Here is a 17,592-nt window from a genome sequence, read left to right on the forward strand (position 1 = left end):
AAATAATCTGTTTCTGCCCTAAGGGTAAATGGGTTCAAAAGGGAAAATGTGGCAATTTTTGAAAAATATATGTACTCAATTTCATTTTGCAACTCTTGACATTGGCTTTTCTGTTTAGATTGTCACAGGAGGGCAGAACTTGGTCCTCTTTGGAGTGAAGGTCATTTTAAGCCCTAACTGAATGTACACAGGGGTACAGTCTTTAGTTCTACTTCTCAAGCTCATCTATCTATCTATCTATCTATCTATCTATCTATCTATCTATCTATCTATCTATCCATCCATCCATCCATCCATCCATCCATCCATCCATCCATCCATCCATCCATCCATCCACCCAATTACCCACTCATCCATCTATCATCTATCTGTCTGTCTGTCTAAAGAGAGAGAGTCTCGCCGCGCGGTGGTGGCGCACGCCTTTAATCCCAGCACTCGGAGCAGAGCCAGGCGGATCTCTGTGAGTTCGAGGCCAGCCTGGTCTCCAAAGCGAGTTCCAGGAAAGGCACAAAGCTACACGGAGAAACCCTGTCTCGGAAAAACCAAAAAAAAAAAAAAAAAAAAAGAGAGAGAGAGAGAGTCTCTCTACACACCCCTGAACTCACTCTGTAGACCATGCTGGCCTCAAACTCATGGAAAGCCACCTGCCTCTGCCTCTTGAGTGCTGGAATTAAAGGCATTCGCTACCATGCCCAGCTCAAGTTCATATTTTTAACAGTTTAAAAAGTTGTTAGTCATGCACAGGCATTTGAACACAAGAGTAGCTAAAAACTTAGACATGCTCTATGCCTCAAATCACTTGGAAAATTTTTAACTCCCATATTTTGATTCTGTTTAAAGTAACTGCTAGGTTATACAGTGTGGCAAACTTCCAAGTGTGTATAGGCCAAGAACATTCTTTTTCTTAAAACAAAGCAAAGCTGATAGCACTCTGGAGAAAATAAGACTAGTATTTCAGAGCCAAGCCTTTCACTAATGATGCCAGTTCACAGAACACATTACTCAGACAGTACTCGCCTGGAAAGTGGCACTGTCTACTCTAACAATTCTATTACTCTGGTTGGCCCATTTCTCTCTATGGAATAACACAATTTTATGAGAGAGAATGTTCCATTTGGCCTTCTTCTTTGTTGTATAATCTCTGTTGTTTAGGTTATGATGTCATTTGGCAGAAACCTTCAGATGCTAGCTAGACATGGTTATTATTACAGCTGGCCAAAATTTCATCTCAAAACAATGCAACTATGTAGAATGGAGTGTGGACTTCTCAAAATCATGACCAAGGAATCATGGATAGATTTTTATGAGTAGTATCAAAAACTGTTAAAGAGTTTTGGGAAGAAAGGAGATTAAGGTGAAGCACTTTCCATAAACCATAACAGGAGAAAAAAAAAAACTTTTTCCAAGAGACTAGAAACGGACTTTGTTTCCCTAGCTGATCAGCATCTAATGAGATTATCTCACACAAATGGTTTGTGGTGTGTGTGTGTGTGTGTGTGTGTGTGTGTGTGTGTGTGTGTACACATACGTGCATGCACGCTTGAAGAGGCAGGTACAATGTAGCTCAGAGATGGGAGAATAGCTTGGATGGAATGCTGACACTACACTGAATATAGAAAAGCAAATGATTCTTTTTATCTATTTCCATTTTAAAGGGTTCCAACATATATGATCAATGGAGAAAGGTGGTTGGGGAGACAAACTGATTACTGCATCTACAACATTAATTAAACTTTAATGGAGCTATTTGTTACATGCTGTCTATTCTCAACAAACTCACAGTTGACTAAGGAAAACAGATAAATACACCATAGTGTGATAATCACAACAGTGATATCCTGTGGGATTGAGATGACACAGAAGTAGTATCTCATAAGGCATCCAGGGAGAGAGGGCAATCTGGGTTGCGTGAATGCAAGATAAGAAAGGATAAGACAGAATGCTAGACAAAGGCATGTCTGAAGGCACTGAAGTGGAAACAATGTATGCTTGTTATTACTAGAATTGCCAGAGAAGATAAGCAATAGATGAGCCTGGAGATCATGACTGGTCTTACGCTACAGTAAAGAACTTAATTCTACAAATAATATAAACAAAGGTTGGTTAAGTAGAAAAGTGATATTAGACTATGATGTAAAAGATCCCTTTTTGGCTACATTCTGGGACATGAATCAGAGTGTAAGGGTAGAAAGATCAGGACGTAGTCAGCTGCAACAATCTTGACCAAAGATTACACAAGTACAAAGTATGGGAATCTTATTTTGTGAACTCGGTCTTTATAGCTGCTAGGAGCTCTAAGTGGCTGGTCCTGGTCTACACCTGTACACAAGGAGTAGGAAAGGACAATGTGTCTCCTTACTGCTTTTCTTGCGTTGTTCCCTAAGAAGTCTGTGACAACCCTGTGGGATAGGAGGGGACAACCTTTTATTTTTGTGTTGGCATAAAAAATAATGGTTGTAAGTTTCTCCTTTTTAGTGGTGTTTTGGATTTTATATAGCTAGCCAGATAGTGAAGAACAGATGTAAGATGACATCTGGAGGGATTAAAGAGGCTGCCAAAGGAAGACAAAAGCACCAAGCACACTCTAGTGATCTGATTTTAGGAACTACGATATGTAAAAATATTATCTCAGTACTATTTTATTATATTCTAAGATGCATTTCATTGATTCTAGATTCACTACTACCCATATTAACATCTCTGAAACTGGGATGTGACATGATTGTTGTGAGAGTAAGGAACTTGTATTAGTACAACCGACAGAAATGTCTTTTGTTTCTTCTTGTTAGTGGAGCTTTGGATTTGATAGTTAAGTAATACAGTTGTAAAACTCTGACCACTGTATTTTCCCTCCGTAAAGTTTCCTCAATTAGGTCAGGGTTGCAGATGTGAGACTTCTACCAGCTTAAAAATAAATACATATCTTATATAAGTATATGTAAGATTTTGCCACTGAAGCAAATGTCACATGCAATCGCCATTATAAATTGTAAACTATGTGCTATAAGTGAGAAAGAAACACACAGACTAAGGACAAGTCACTGCAGTTAAAGAAGCAAGCTGAAGTCCATGCTACATTAGTGCTAAGTTGTAGGGTCGTTTTCACATAGCAAAGACAGCAGTCATTCCCAAAATCTCTCTGAAGTCAAATAATTTTGTTTTGGTTTTGTACATAGCTGTGGCTAGCCTGGAACTTGCTATGTGTACCAGGTGCAATAATCTTTCTGCATTTGCCTCTCTACCAACAATGCCTTGCCTCAAGTAATTTTTTTATAGATTCAGAAATTATATTTTGTTCAAATGTATATTTAACATTGTTTTTAATAGTAAAATTATTGCATGTAAATATCAAGTTAAATATAATACAATACTGACTATAAGCAAATGGACATGAAATTTTATTTTTAGACTTTTGAGGTGGGATATGTATATTAACATTAAAAAATTTATGTGCTTTTAAGTAGGAAATATTTTAAAATTCTGAGTCTATAAATATTTATTCTTTTCTTTTATTTTTTACATAACACAGTGAGCATGAAGAGGTCAAAGATTACCTTAGGGAATTGCTCTTCTCTTTCTATTATGTGGGTTTAGCAGACTAAACTCAAGTCAACATGGTAGGTTGGCAGCAAGTGCATTTATGTTTTGAGCCATTGTACCAGCCAGGACATAAAGTTTTATTTAAAAATAAGAAATTCATATTCAGCTGGGCAGTGGTGGCACATGCCTTTAATACTAGCACTTGGGAGTCAGAGGCTGGAAGATTTCTGAGTTTGAGGCCAGCCTGGTCTACAGAGTGAGTTCCAGGACAGCCAGGTATATACAAAGAAACCTATCTTGAAAAACCAAAAAAAGGAAAAATAATAACAACAAAACCCAACCAAACATCCAAACAAAAAACCCCAATCAACCAAACAAACCTCCCCTTCCAAAAGAAATTAATATTTAATAAAAATTTAAGCCCCCCCTGTTTATAGTTAGTTTATATCTGTGTGTGTGTGTGTGCGTGTGCGTGTGCGTGTGCGTGTGCGTGTGTGTGCACATGTGCACCCGTATTTACCTGTGGAAGTCAGAGGTTGATGTCTTGGGTGTCTTCCTTAATTACTCTCTACCGTAGTTTTTGAGACAGGATTTTCACTGTTGTTTCTGTTAGACTGGCTAGTCAGAGAACCCCTTGGATCTGCCTGTTTCCATTCTCCCAGTGTTGGGGCTTCAGATTATGTTGCCATGCTTGACTTTTACGTGGGTACTGGGGATCCAAACTCAGGTTCTCATGTTGTACAGCAGGCAGTAAGCTGTACCCAGTGAGCCATCTCCCAGACATAGTTTAGACCCTTTGAAATCTTTCTAAGGATTCCTTTGAAGTACAGCACTAGGGTAAGTTTGATATTACACATTATGATTATTGACCTTATAATTTCTACCCATTATGACTACTGGACCAGCATTTTTGGCCACCTTCCTACTCCCATACCCTTGGTTAGAAGGGTCTATCAGGAGGTATGGCAGCCCTGTACTGGAGAAGGTTTTGCTGACAGGAGAGGTAAGCCAACATGTCCCTTCTGTAGTTCTAGGTTCCATATGGAGAATCCTGGCTGGTCCCCATCCTCTGACTTCTCTCAGGATGGGGTTCCAGGGACAGCAGCTGTTTCCAGCTACATATTTTCCTTTAATCTATCATGGGCTCTTAAGCTGCAGCTGCCTGGCATCTGCTCTCTTTGGCTTTTATAGAGGGAGAAATTGTTTGAGAAGAGAATTCCTGGACTCTGGACCATTACACATGTAAAAGAAGTCATGAAATCGATGCACACTTTTATCAGAAGAAGAAAGAAAACAATTCAACAAGTTGTTATAACTTTTAGTTAAGTTCAAAATTCTTATCTGATTTTTAACAACATTCTCACCTTTACCCAAAACCATACCCTTCTTCTTTAGTGAAATATGTTACCTACATTTGTCAACTCATTATTAGTCTCTTTCTCCTGGCAAATATGACACACATCTGGGGTAACTCTACCGTTTTCTCTGCCCCAGTCTCACAAAGACACATTAAAGCTTACTAATGTTTCTTCAGATGCTCCAGTTTAGACTTGGAAGAAATACAACATTCACTACCTGCATCAATCACAAGGAAGAGGCTACTGCTGGTGAGGCCAGGCCCACACGATAAAGAAAATGCTTCACTCGACACCAGAGATTGCATTAGATCAGTTGGCATCTAGCTAGCAACTTTAGTCACAAGGTAAAGTCTGAAAGGTCACAATTATCTTCTGTTTAGTTTATCATATTTTAAGGAAAGTTTATCGTTTAAAGATAGTTGGAAACAAGAGTGGTGATTCTTTTAAAAAAAGAGCTAAAGGAAAGTGGGGCTGAAAGAGGAAAATTGACTAACTTTTCACTTGGGCTGACCTGGTCTCCAACACAAAAGTCTTAAGACAGAGTGCTGAAGTATGCCAGACTCAAAATAATGGTATGAGAGACCCAAAAAGTCTGCATGAGCACAACAACACACCACTAAGACAGCAATGTCCAAGACAAGTACCTGTCTCTCCCCAGAGACTGTCAAAACTGTTGATCTGTGCTCGCTCCACTTCCTCTTCATCTTTTTCTGGAAGATCAAGTAGGTAGGAGACAATCTGAAACAAGAAGTCATGTCAGCTCACACTGAGGTGAAAAGCTATGCTGTTGGCACTAATCTGGGAGCTTTGGAAGACAATCCTCTAAGCATTTCTTACATACAAAAGAAATCAGTATTGATTGCCTCACCAAAGAAACTCCAAACCGTTCTGATGGAAAGCTGTCCTATCAGATATAGTTTACATGTTTTTCTTTAACATAATCCATATATCATGTGATTTAAAAATTATATATATATACTTTTTGGTTTTTTGAGATAGGGTTTCTCTGTGTAGCTTTGGAGCCTGTCCTGGAACTCACTCTGTAGCTCAGGCTGGCCTTGAACTCACAGAGATCTGCCTGCCTCTGTCTCCCAAGTGTTGGAATTAAAGGCATGAGCCACCACCACCCAGCTAAATTACATATTTTTATTTAAGCTAATGACAATAAAAACCCAGGAAAGAAATATGGAGAAAATTGAGGCCTCCATCTCTTTAAAGGGATTGTTTTCTCTTTTCCTCTCAGAAGTATGAGGGCTCTCTGGGAGGTGGGAGGTAGAATGACTGACTGCAAACCACAAAGAAAAGTGACAGCTGTTTCCAGGAACCTGACTGTACCGAGAGTTAAAGACTTTCCATAGACAATAGACAAATCTCAGTTTTGCTTTGTATTCCCTTGGAGACAGCCCAAGCCAGCTGAGAGGGCTGCTGCTTCACTGGAATCTCCCTTGCAGTGGATGGGCTGGGGAGTAGTGGCCATGAGAACTGATTCTAAAATTTTCAGACATTTTACAAGTTGATTGTTAAACAAAGCCAGTCATTTATTAAAAATTGAGTAACAAATAAATTGTATGAAAATGAAGAATAAAATACCTAAACTCGGGCTGGAGACATAGCTCACTGGTGAGAGTGCTTTCCTAGAATGAGTGAGATCCTGAATTTGATCCCAACACCACAAACAAACAAACAAACAAATAAGCCCCTCAACTCTGAAACTTTCTCAATTATTTAACTATATCCTATTATTATCATCAGCAATATTAAAGTTATTTATATTTACTGTATACGCATGGTGGAAACATTGTCACCATGTGCAACTGTGCATTCTTCCCACCTTCATGTTCAGTGACGTAACACTGGCAGTTTAAAGTCAGCCATGGTGGGAATAGTTACTAACTTTATAAATCAATGTTTGGTTTAGAGCTAAACCTGAAATGTGTTTCAGTTTAATCAGCAGAGTTTACATAAAGGTGAGAGACAGTTTAACAGTAAATCAAATATCAGATTTAATGGCAACAAAATTATTGGGACAAAGAGGGAATTAGACGAAACTCCATTTGAAACATCATAGTTAGGTTACAACCATAGGTTAGTTAGATTCCAATTTGGTCAAAGCCAATATTTAGTTAACCGTTCAATTGAGAACACTGTTTATTAAACCACGTGTAATCCATTCTTTAGATTGGTAAAATTTATAATAACTTAAGCATGTATGTACCTGCTCCCTGGCTATACTCTTCTCCTTTCCTCATGGTCCGTTATTTAACATTTCACAGAATACTACCAATTCCATGTATCTGCCACAGTTACTAATAATGTAGAAAATACCATCTGTATGGTGTCAATTATTTACAGAGAATCCTTCATACAGCCTTGTAAAAAGGTTTCAGTAACTTTACTTTATGGATGAAAAACTAGGGTTCTAAGACATTAAAAAAAACTGTAAGATCTAGGATCAAAACAGATCTTTCTGAGGTTCTGTGGGTTACTTCCTGTCCAACAATGTCTGACCATATGTCCACAAATCAGTAACCCCTCTGTGTCTTGGTGCCATTCTCTGCTAAATAGGGGTGAAAGTATGGGAGTTGCTGTGTGAGATAATTTCCAAACTCCTCTCTGACTCTCATGTTTGTTCCGCACACATAATTCTAGGTACCATGGTATCTGAGTAGTGCTTTGTGGAGTTTAATCCCCTTATTCTTCACAAAAGTGATTAAAAGCTTTGCACCAATTTGGTTGGCATTTTTGCAAGATTTCCCCCTACAGTTTCCTAAGTCCTTCAATACATAACTTGGGGAAAAAAATCCCACCGCCTTTTCTTACCTCAGTGTAGCCCATGCTGGCTGCAGCAATGAGGGCCTGCTGGATGGCATGGCTCTTCTTAAACACTCCTTGCTGCTGGCCTGCCATTGTCCAGTCACACTGAATCAGAAACTTGACAACCTCTAGATGACCCCGCAGAGCAGCATGAACCAAAGCACACTGCCCATTCTTATCCAAGTGATCTACCTAAGGGAAGAGAACAGAGACCTTTATGAACAAAGATTGGTGGCTGCATTCTAACCTAGTCACACTGGCCTAGTGCAGCATGTGTCTACATCATCCTTTCCCAATCTCTGAACTTAGAGGAGGATACTTTCTATTCGGGCTAGATCATAAATGACCTCCAAATACCCTGGGCAACCCTCTGTGGAGAACTTCTTTCCCCAGAAAATGAGGTAAGGTTTTTGTTTCCACATTAAAAGAAAAATAAAACAGAACCCTCAGGTGAAGCTGAGGTAGTTCTCTTTGCTCTCAAATAGTTCTTTTCATACCAAGACTCAAGAGACCTATGGCTCTACTGGCACAAAAAATTGTCCATGTTGTTCCAAAGAAGAAATATCCCATGCCATGAATCACATGAATCACTCACTGACTACTGAACTTTGGCAGAAACAATTTCTTCTTCCAATAGGAAGGAGGGAAGAATGTCAAAGATCTGGCCTAAATGGCTAGAAGCACTTGTAGCTTTACTCTAGATTAAGTTCCAAAAGCAGTTCAGTGTTGGTTCAAAGTTTAGGTTCAAAGATTGATTATGATCCATCTACCAGAAGGTCCTTAGACAGAAGTTTCCAGTCAGAATGTGGTTATCTGTCTAGGACACTTAGAACATCTGAACCTAAGTTTTATTTCTGGTTTCCCCATCGACTTTGCTACCACCCTGTAACCTACATGATAACTTAATGCTAATATATGCAAGCACCATACAGGATAAAAAGGTGGAAAAGTAATAAATTCTGCTATCAAGATTTTCAAATAAGAGGGGGAGAAGTGACCAAGCCTGTCTTAAAAAAAGTATATAGTAAATTAAATAAGGAAAGTCAAAGCACAAAGACTTACTATGATTTGGTGTGTTGTATGCACATTTGTGTGCATGCACATGTGAATGGTGGATGTTTGCCTTAATTGCTCTCTACCTTATTTTTTGAGACAGGGTCTCTCACAAAACCTCGAGTTCACTGTTTCAGTTTGGCTGACTGGACAGTAAGCCATTGCGATATCCCTGCCTCTGCCTCCCACCAGTGATGGAGTTACAGATGTGAGTCACTGCCTCCAGCTTTTATATGGATGCCAGGATTTGAACTCAGATTCTCATGCTTATGAAGCAAGCATTTTACTGACTAAGCCATTTCCCCAGCCTGCTAAAATCAATCCTGAGTATAGTCAGGACGATATAGTAGGAAGTCTTTCTCAACTGGCTGAAATAGGAACTGATTGCCTTATTCTAGGTTTTTATGGTAGGCACCTGAAAGAAGAACTTTATAAGATTGGAAGCATGGATACTTTTCAATGCCAGACCAAGTAATCCAGATTTTAATCATCAGGTAGTTTTCATGTTCAGAACTGAATCTGTAAAACCTAAGGGATGAATGAGATTCTCATTCCCTGAGTAGAAGGCTGATTCCAGGGCTGGTATGTAACGGGAAAAGAAGAGGTTGGAACATTTTGTGGTGCAAAAGAAAAGTTGTTCTAAAAAAATATTAGAAACCAATTTGAACTAATGGCCGATTCTGGGACAATATGACACTCTAACAAAATGAATAATAATGATAATGAATTGCAGACTATAGAATAAAATAAACATCCATGAATCCACATATACATATACATAGTGAGTGACACAAATACATAATGAGTAAGTATTGGATAAATATACGGGGGAGTAGGGACAAGGCCTCACTACGTATGTAAAGCTGCCTCTGAGCTCATGAGCTTCTGTTTCAGTTCCCCGAGTTCTGGGATTCACAAGCACAGTTTGAGACAGCTCTTCTTTACAATGGAATTGCTCTCAATAAATAAGTCAAGAGTGGAAATAGAAAATCACCCTTTAAACAGGCATCATGGCCATAACCTCTCTCAGTAAAAATCAAGAACTGATCTTAACACAAGTAAACAAAAGTGTGATGAGCAACAACCAATTTGTCTATCAGGTCTCAAATCATCTCCTTGAAAGAGATTTTTCTTATTACAAAAGGAAAAACATACTTTCAGAGTTACTACTTGGAAGATACTACCCATAACCAAGTGATAGGAGTAATCACCTATAATAAGATATATGGACATCATGTACCTCACATACACATTTCAATTAAGAGATGGAGATCACCCCTTGCGATCCTTTCACCAAATGAATAAATGGAAATATAATGAAATATCTAAATTGAAACTTTCTACAAAACAACTGACCAGAATTCTTCAAAAATTTCAAATCATAAAAGACAATAAAAAACCAAGAAGTCTCCTAAACCAGAGGAGGACTGAATGGAATGAAATGTATTAAACAAAATGCAGATCACTTACTGCAGTGAGAAAAGGGCCTTAGTGGGTCAGATGGAGAAATTTCAGGAAGGTTTATTTATGGGTTGACTAATTGTATTGTATCAATATTAATTTCTTAGTTTTGATACTGTTATTACAGTCACTTAAACTGTTAACATCAATGAAAAGCTGGATATAAGATGTATGAGTATTCTCGATTTCTGCAAGTCTAAATTTTTTTCAAAATAAAAGATTTCAAGAAATTAAGGAGCTGGACATAGTGGCATATGCCTTCAATCTTACCATTTGGGAGGTAGAGGCAGATCTCTGTGAGTTTGAGGCCAGCCTGGTCTACATAGTGAATTCCAGGACAGTCAGGGAGGACTACATAGAGAGACACTATCTCAAACAAAACAAAACAAACACAGAAAAAAAGAAAAATTAAAGGGTGCTGTCTAGTAGGTCAAATCATAATGACAGAAGAGAACAAGAGCAATGTAGCAGCACTAGCTGGGATACAGATAAACGGTGCCCAGGCATTTTCAAGATAAAACTGAACAGAGTTGGCTACTCAATGATTTGGTAAAGGCAAAAGAGACACAAATATCAAAGGGTCTTCAGCATTAGCAAATTTTAAAAGCAGGAAGAGAAAGTCATGCAGTAAAGACAGTGAGTTATTTTGGAAGGTTAATGTGAGGTGCCAGAGAGGCATCTGGGTATAACTGTCACGAAGGCTGCCAGGAATGTGAGTCAGAGCTCAAAGTTTCTTCTCAGGAATTAGCATCCTGGAGTCAAGAATCACTCAGATGTGAGTACAAGAACCGGAAGGCAGTTGTCTTTTACTCCAAAGCCTATGATTTTAATGTTGAGAGAGTATGAGGACAAAGACCAGAAGGCAGAATCTCAGTGAATTTATATCAGGAGAAAGAGAATAAAGAGGGAGGAGCAGCCACAGAGGCGGGAGAACTTGGACAAGAGCAGAAGCTGAACATTTCCACATCGCAGGGAGGTTCAGGGATGGGAAGGGCAAGAACTACGTTTCTGGTGACTGGCAAAGTAGTTCATAACTTTGGGAGAATCTTAGTTGAGTGATGGAAAGTTAAGAGTTCTCTCTCCTTTCTTTCTAGCACTCTTTATTAGGTATTCTATGAGATTTAGACCACTTTATCCCTTAATCTCCACAATCTGTGAATTGTTTTAATATATGGAAAAAGTGAGATTAAGGAAGGTAAGATAATACGTTTAGATCCTCACAGGAAGGAAGTGTGGACTCAGTTGTGAATTTAAACAATTATGTTTGATTTTAAAGCTTATGATTTTAATAACCCAATTTATCACTCACGGAAGCTGATTACAGTGGTTAAGGAGTAGTGAGGAAGTAACTCTTAGGACAGATCTGAGGGTGCAGAAAGGAAGGGAAGAGATGAGCTGTAGCTTCTGGTTAGCAGCTGAGAGGAGTTTCTTTTTAAGGTAGGGAGACACTTCTGGTTTATAGATATCGGGAAAAAGGTAATGTGAATTAAGAAAAGAAATGACATAACAGGGAGAAAGGAGAGCAGCATGCCAGGACCAAGCACAGGCAGAGGCAAGTGTTGAGAGCAGCCAAGTACTTCCTTGTTAGGCAAGAGCACAGGCCAGTGTAGGAAAGAACTTGTGACGGATGTTCGCTGAGACAGACAGACCCTTCCTTCCTCCAATATATAGGGCCTTCCTATATATTCCAACTGACTTTGAACTTATGATTCTCTTGTCTCAGTCTCCCAAGTCCTGGGGATACACCATCACACCTTGTTTTTAACTTAATCTTTCTAATACTAAACACGGATGAGGTGACAGGATTTTGAAAAAGAGAATGAACAGTGTAACCATTCGCTCTAGGAGAACAATGAAAAACAAGTAAGACAATGGCACAGACAGAGAAGATTCATGGACCTAGCTAGGATGTGAATTTATATCAAGAGTGACATCAGGACCAGACATTCTCTCTAGAGCATCCATTCAAACAAAGGGGACATTGTTACGGGTGGGTAATCTGTGTCACAGTAACATCTAAGATTCTGTGACTTCATTGAGAACCCCAGGTTTCTTTTCCCAAAGAAGTCTCAGAAATTTCACTTTCTTCCCTGGTGACAGCACTGGACATCTCAAAATGAGGTCACACATATTACTGAGGTGTTACTGGAAAACCACCAACATTCTTAAGTTTTCATGACAATCAAAATACCACAAGGCTACAATTTCCTTGGTGGCCTACATTTATGAAGCCAGTGGTTTTCTTTTACCAGTATTTTGAAACTGAATTCTTCTATATCAGTGGCTTTGAAAATATTATAAAGAAAACATTTTGGGGACTGAGGTGATGACTCACTGGGAAGAATGCTTGCTTTGTAAGCATGAGAGCCTGAGCTTGATCCCCAGCACCCACATGAAAGCAGGCCATGGCTGTGTAACTGCAATACCAATGTTAGTGGGTAGAGACAGAAGGATCCTGGGAGCTCATTAGCTAGCCAGCCTAGTTGAAAAGTGAAGCTTCTGGTTCAATGAAGGATTCTTTCTTAAGACAATAAGGTGGAAAATGATAGGAGGAAGACACCAGTGTTCTGCTCTGGTCTCTATATGTATGCACCTGTGTGTGTGCATGCACCTAAACATTCATGCATATATTCTCTCATACCACATAAAAAACAGTAACATACTTTGGGAATGTTTTCAGAGAACTGAAATGTGCTAATGAACATTTTGGGTGCCCTTGGCTAGGCTGTGGATCTTTTCTCCAAATCTCTAGGATGGTGGTTTTCAAGGATCTTTCACATCTCTACACCTAAAGTTTCTTTCTATATATAAAAGCCTTCGGGTCTGCAGGCACTGTTCAGTTCAGACCTCCCACTGCAGGCTTTCTGCCCCTTGCTTCTCTTCTGTATTTTTGTTAGAAAGGGGATTCTTCTGTGCTCAGTAGATACCTCCTGGGCTGTTAGGTAGGAATTTTTGTGGTTGCTGATAAATGTTGTTTTACAAGTCCTTCTCAAAGATTTTAAAACTATGTCCTGATGTAATATGCATTGGAAAGGCCATGAGGACAAACAATGAGACATGAGTTCAGTGAACCCTCCCTTTGATCTGCTCCATACCAGGGTCGGGTACACCTAGATTGCTGAGGTAACAAATGAGTTAAAAAGACTACATTGGGAGGAAAGGAAAAGAGAAGAGAAGCAGCAGCAGAGTGGGCAGCTGTTACCTTGGCCCGTTTCTTGCACAGTAACACCACGATGCTCAGGAACCCTGCTGCTGCAGCATAACCCAGAGGAGTCAGGCCACTCTCAGAAGAGGCATCCACGTTGGCCCCAAATTCCAAAAGCAGGGCCACCATTTCTGTGTAGCCAAGGTGAGACTGGACACACAGGATTGGGGCATTATTTAAAACCTCTGTCCGGTAATTAATATTGGCACCTCCCAAAATCAGCAGTCTGCTGACCTAGAAACAGAAACAATAATCAGACATCAGTCATAATTTTTTAGTCATTTTTAAATTAAATCACTTGAGATTCTACAGTAGTGTTCAGTAGCATTTAGGAGTCCTCTTTTTTATTCTTTATTTGTTCCCTTTTGACTATTTTGTTTTGGAAAATAATGTAAAACATCTCCTATATATAAACTGCTCATTGGCTAGAATGAGAGCTCACATACTGAGCGCTGAATGTTGGCTCACTTCTTTTTTTTTTTTTTTTTTTTTTTTTTTTTTTTCTAGAGCTGTAATACAGAGATCCCTCCTCTGTAATGTGGATACAGTGTAACGTCGAATTCTTGATTTTAAGAGTCCCTCCCCAAATAGAGGCTACCTGAGATCAATTTACCCTTCAGAACCAAGTATCAGTGGGCTATATAACAGCCTTAGTCCTCAGTTACCAGAATAAAACAGCAATTTAAAATACATTACAACTACTAAAAGAGTATTCATTGTAAACAGTCAGAGATCAACTAAATGGCTACTTGATACCCTTCTAGCTATATTTTCCAGTCAATTCTTCAATCTATTTGCAGTTTCTTTGTGTTACCTTTATATTTGGAGTGTAGAGATTTCGTAAAGAGGCCAATGCCATGGAAAGGCCTTCTGTACTATAGGAGATCCAGAGACCTTGGAGGATGGAGGATGATACACCGACTTTTTTACTCAAACCCTGAAAAAGAAATATAGAGACAATAATATGGAGACAATTAAATTATTAATAAAAATAATTTTTGTGAGACAAGGTCTCTTTATGTAGTCCTGGCTGTCATGGAACTCGTTTTGTAGACCAGACTGATCTCAAATTCACAGAGATCCACCTGCCTCTGCCTCTCAAGTGCTGGGATTAAAGGTGTACACCACCACTCTCAGTGAGATAATTAAATTATTAACCCAGTTAAAAAGTATCATCAGTAGTGAGTGAGTAAGTGGCCCTTAGGTTTTTGGTACAAATGAATGAGTGTAGAATCTCATTTTAACAATGTTCATACACTGCAAAGCTGATAGGGACAAAGACTAGTTTTAGAGAAACAAAGTAACTTAAATTGTCTCCAGTAGTAGATGACTTAACATCTTTTTTTTGCTCTATATCTGAATATAATTTATTTTCCTATTAGCTTCCTTAAGTAACTTAAATCACTAAGATAATACTGTGGCAGAGATAATTTTTTAATAACTTATTTATTTTTGTTTTATGTGCATTGGTGTTGCCTGCATATATGTCTGTGTGAGGATCATGGATCTTCGGGAACTGGAGTGACAGACAGTTGTGAGCTGCCATGTGGGTGCTGGGAATTGAACCTGGGTCCTCTGGAAGAGCAGCCAGTGCTCTTAACCACTGAGCCATCTCTCTAGCCCCGGCAGAGATAATTTTATCCTTGATTTTCATTTCATTTTCTTCCTGGACATTTGGGACATTTGGGACATTTGGGAAAATTGCAGCTAGGTGGATCACATGACTCAACTCTGGCTAAAAAAAAATCTAGGCCTTAGTAAAATGTCTTGTTTAGGCTGGCTCCCAACCCACTGTGTGCTTCTGCAGACTTTCTACTGTTTCTCTTACAGTAGATGCAGAGGATCCAATGGAGAATTCTGAAGCCTAAGGTGATTTCAGAACTATTACACAGAAGGAAACTGCACAAGTGATCTGCACTAGACTACAGTGTAAGAGAGAAATGAATAATTCAGTCTTTAAATTGCCCAGTGGCTAGACACTTTCCACCAAGCATCTTGCTCTTCTGCCAAAATATGGGTGAATTAAACAGAAAATCTCAAGGGAAGGAAAATAGTAGCAATAAAATTTGGGAGCTTGCACGCCTTTAATCCTAGCACTCAGGAAGCAGAGGCAGGTGGATCTCTGAGTTGGAGGCCAGCTTGGTCTACAGAGTGAATTCCAGGACAGGGCTACAGAGAGTGCCTGTCTTGGACCAAAAAAAAAAAAAAAAAAAAAAAATTGGGGGGGGGGCTAAGTGTTCTGGGGAAGAATATTTAAAAAAAAAAAGTATGTTACTTCTGCTTGCTTTGCCCCTTAAAATGTAAACTGTTCTATTCATTTGATATACTACAGAAGGAACATTTACAAAGAAATACTTGTTGCTTATGGATATGTTTATCTAGCAAAATATCAAGTCACAGTGGGTATGCCTTTCCATAGAAGGTGGAGACTCTTATTTTCCAGAGGGAATTCTTCTAGAGAAAAGGTGCAAAGACAAATAATGAATGCCATTGGAAGCTGGACCTGTGAACATTGTCAAAGGCTTTTCTGGCAAAGGTGTCTTTTTTCTTTCTGTAGGGATAATGTGATGGCATAAAAATTACGTGTGTGTGTGTGTGTGTGTGTGTGTGTGTGTGTGTGTGTGTGTGTGTGTATAAACACTCCCACTCACACATACATATATCTTAAGGAACAGTTTATGAGTATACTGCATGAGGGGAGTGGGTAGGGCAATAGCTAAAGTACTGCCTACAGCTGAAATAAACATTTAGATTTTAATTTTTATTTCTTATGGTATGGTGGCTATATGCTTGTGATCCAGCACTCAGGAAGATTAGACAGGAATATTTAAGGCTTGCTTGGGCTACACAGTAAAACTGTCTCAATTAAAAAAGAAACAAAAATCAAATTGGGTTATTTATTTTTAATTAATTTTTTAAATGTAAAAGTTTAAATGTGCTTTGATAATTTTATACAGTACTGTATTTATATCATTTCCAAACCTCTCCCCATTCTAATTCTTCCCATGCCCATCACTCCAAGTTCATGACTTCTATAGTTACACACACATACACAAGCACACTCATGCTCTACTGAGACCATTTAGGGTTGCAACTATCTATGTGTGTTTAGGGCTGGCCACTTGCATGGATAACTTATGAGGAAGTTCATTCCTGAAGAAGATTGGTTTCCACTCTCTCAACAGCCACTGACTGCTTCATCTGTCTGTGGGGTCTTCTAAAATTTTCCTTGTTCAAACTGGCACGCTGACTGGTGGTTGCCACTCTGCAGGTCTTGTTTAGGCAACCAAATTCATGGGTGTGACGTTCCTATCACGTCCAGAAGACATTCTCTAACAGCAGGCATCCTGGCTCTTTGGCTCTTAGAATCGTTCTGTCCCCTTTTCTGCAATGTCTTATAAGCGGATTTTTTTTCTTTTTGAGACAGGGTCTCATTCATGTTTTCCATGCTGCCTAATTCACTGCATAGCAGGGATAACCCTGAAATTCTGATCCTCCTGTCTTTTATCGACCTAATCTGGGGAGAGGAAGATCAAGGAATGAGAGAGGATGTCAGGGATCAGGGACCAGCCACCCAGCCACACAGCAAGCCATGGAGGAAGAAGTAAAGAAAGATATGCAGAAATAGAGAAAGATAAAAGACTGGAGGCAAAAGATAGCTGGGGTAATCTAAGTTAAGAAAAGCTGACTAGAAATAAGCCAAGCTAAGCCTGGGCATCTATAAGAACGAATAAGCCTCCATGTGATTTATTTGGGAGCTGGTTGGTGGGTCCCCCAAAGAGCAAACAGTAAAAAACAACCAACAACAATCAAGTGATGGGATTACAGGCATACAACCCTCATACTTGGTTTATTATATGTTGCACTGATCCCAGGGCTTTGTGCATGCTAGGCACACTCTATTGGTCATATCCCTAACCTGGATTAAAAGAGAAAAAAGTGCCTTTAATGACATGACTTTGTCAAAGTGGCTGCCTGTGTCTAAATATTCTCAACATGAAACACACAGCTGGACAAAATGAGGAACAAGGATGCTAATCACTTCCACCCATCCTCTTGTTTCATCCTATCTTGATTGCAGAGAAAGGACAAGAGGATGATCCCTAAGAGCTGGGTCAAATCTTGGTAGGGAGGACCGGTGGAATCTCAGCAACACAATGC

General features: G+C 39.2%; 1 protein-coding gene across 13 annotated transcripts in view; it reads right to left on the bottom strand.

Annotated features, from left to right (window-relative positions):
- Tanc2 (tetratricopeptide repeat, ankyrin repeat and coiled-coil containing 2) overlaps positions 1-17,592 on the bottom strand; it is a 326,078-nt gene that overhangs the window by 23,302 nt on the left and 285,184 nt on the right. For all 13 annotated transcript variants that reach the window (XM_028865155.2, XM_028865161.2, XM_028865160.2 and 10 more), the window contains 4 exons: positions 14,246-14,368; positions 13,429-13,665; positions 7,719-7,904; positions 5,543-5,636 (listed from right to left, as the gene is read on the bottom strand). In XM_028865155.2, coding sequence (XP_028720988.1) covers positions 5,543-5,636; positions 7,719-7,904; positions 13,429-13,665; positions 14,246-14,368 — 640 coding nt within the window. The remainder of the gene's footprint in view (positions 1-5,542; positions 5,637-7,718; positions 7,905-13,428; positions 13,666-14,245; positions 14,369-17,592) is intronic.

Source organism: Peromyscus leucopus, chromosome 8b (assembly GCF_004664715.2).
Source record: "Peromyscus leucopus breed LL Stock chromosome 8b, UCI_PerLeu_2.1, whole genome shotgun sequence".
NCBI lineage: Eukaryota > Metazoa > Chordata > Mammalia > Rodentia > Cricetidae > Peromyscus > Peromyscus leucopus.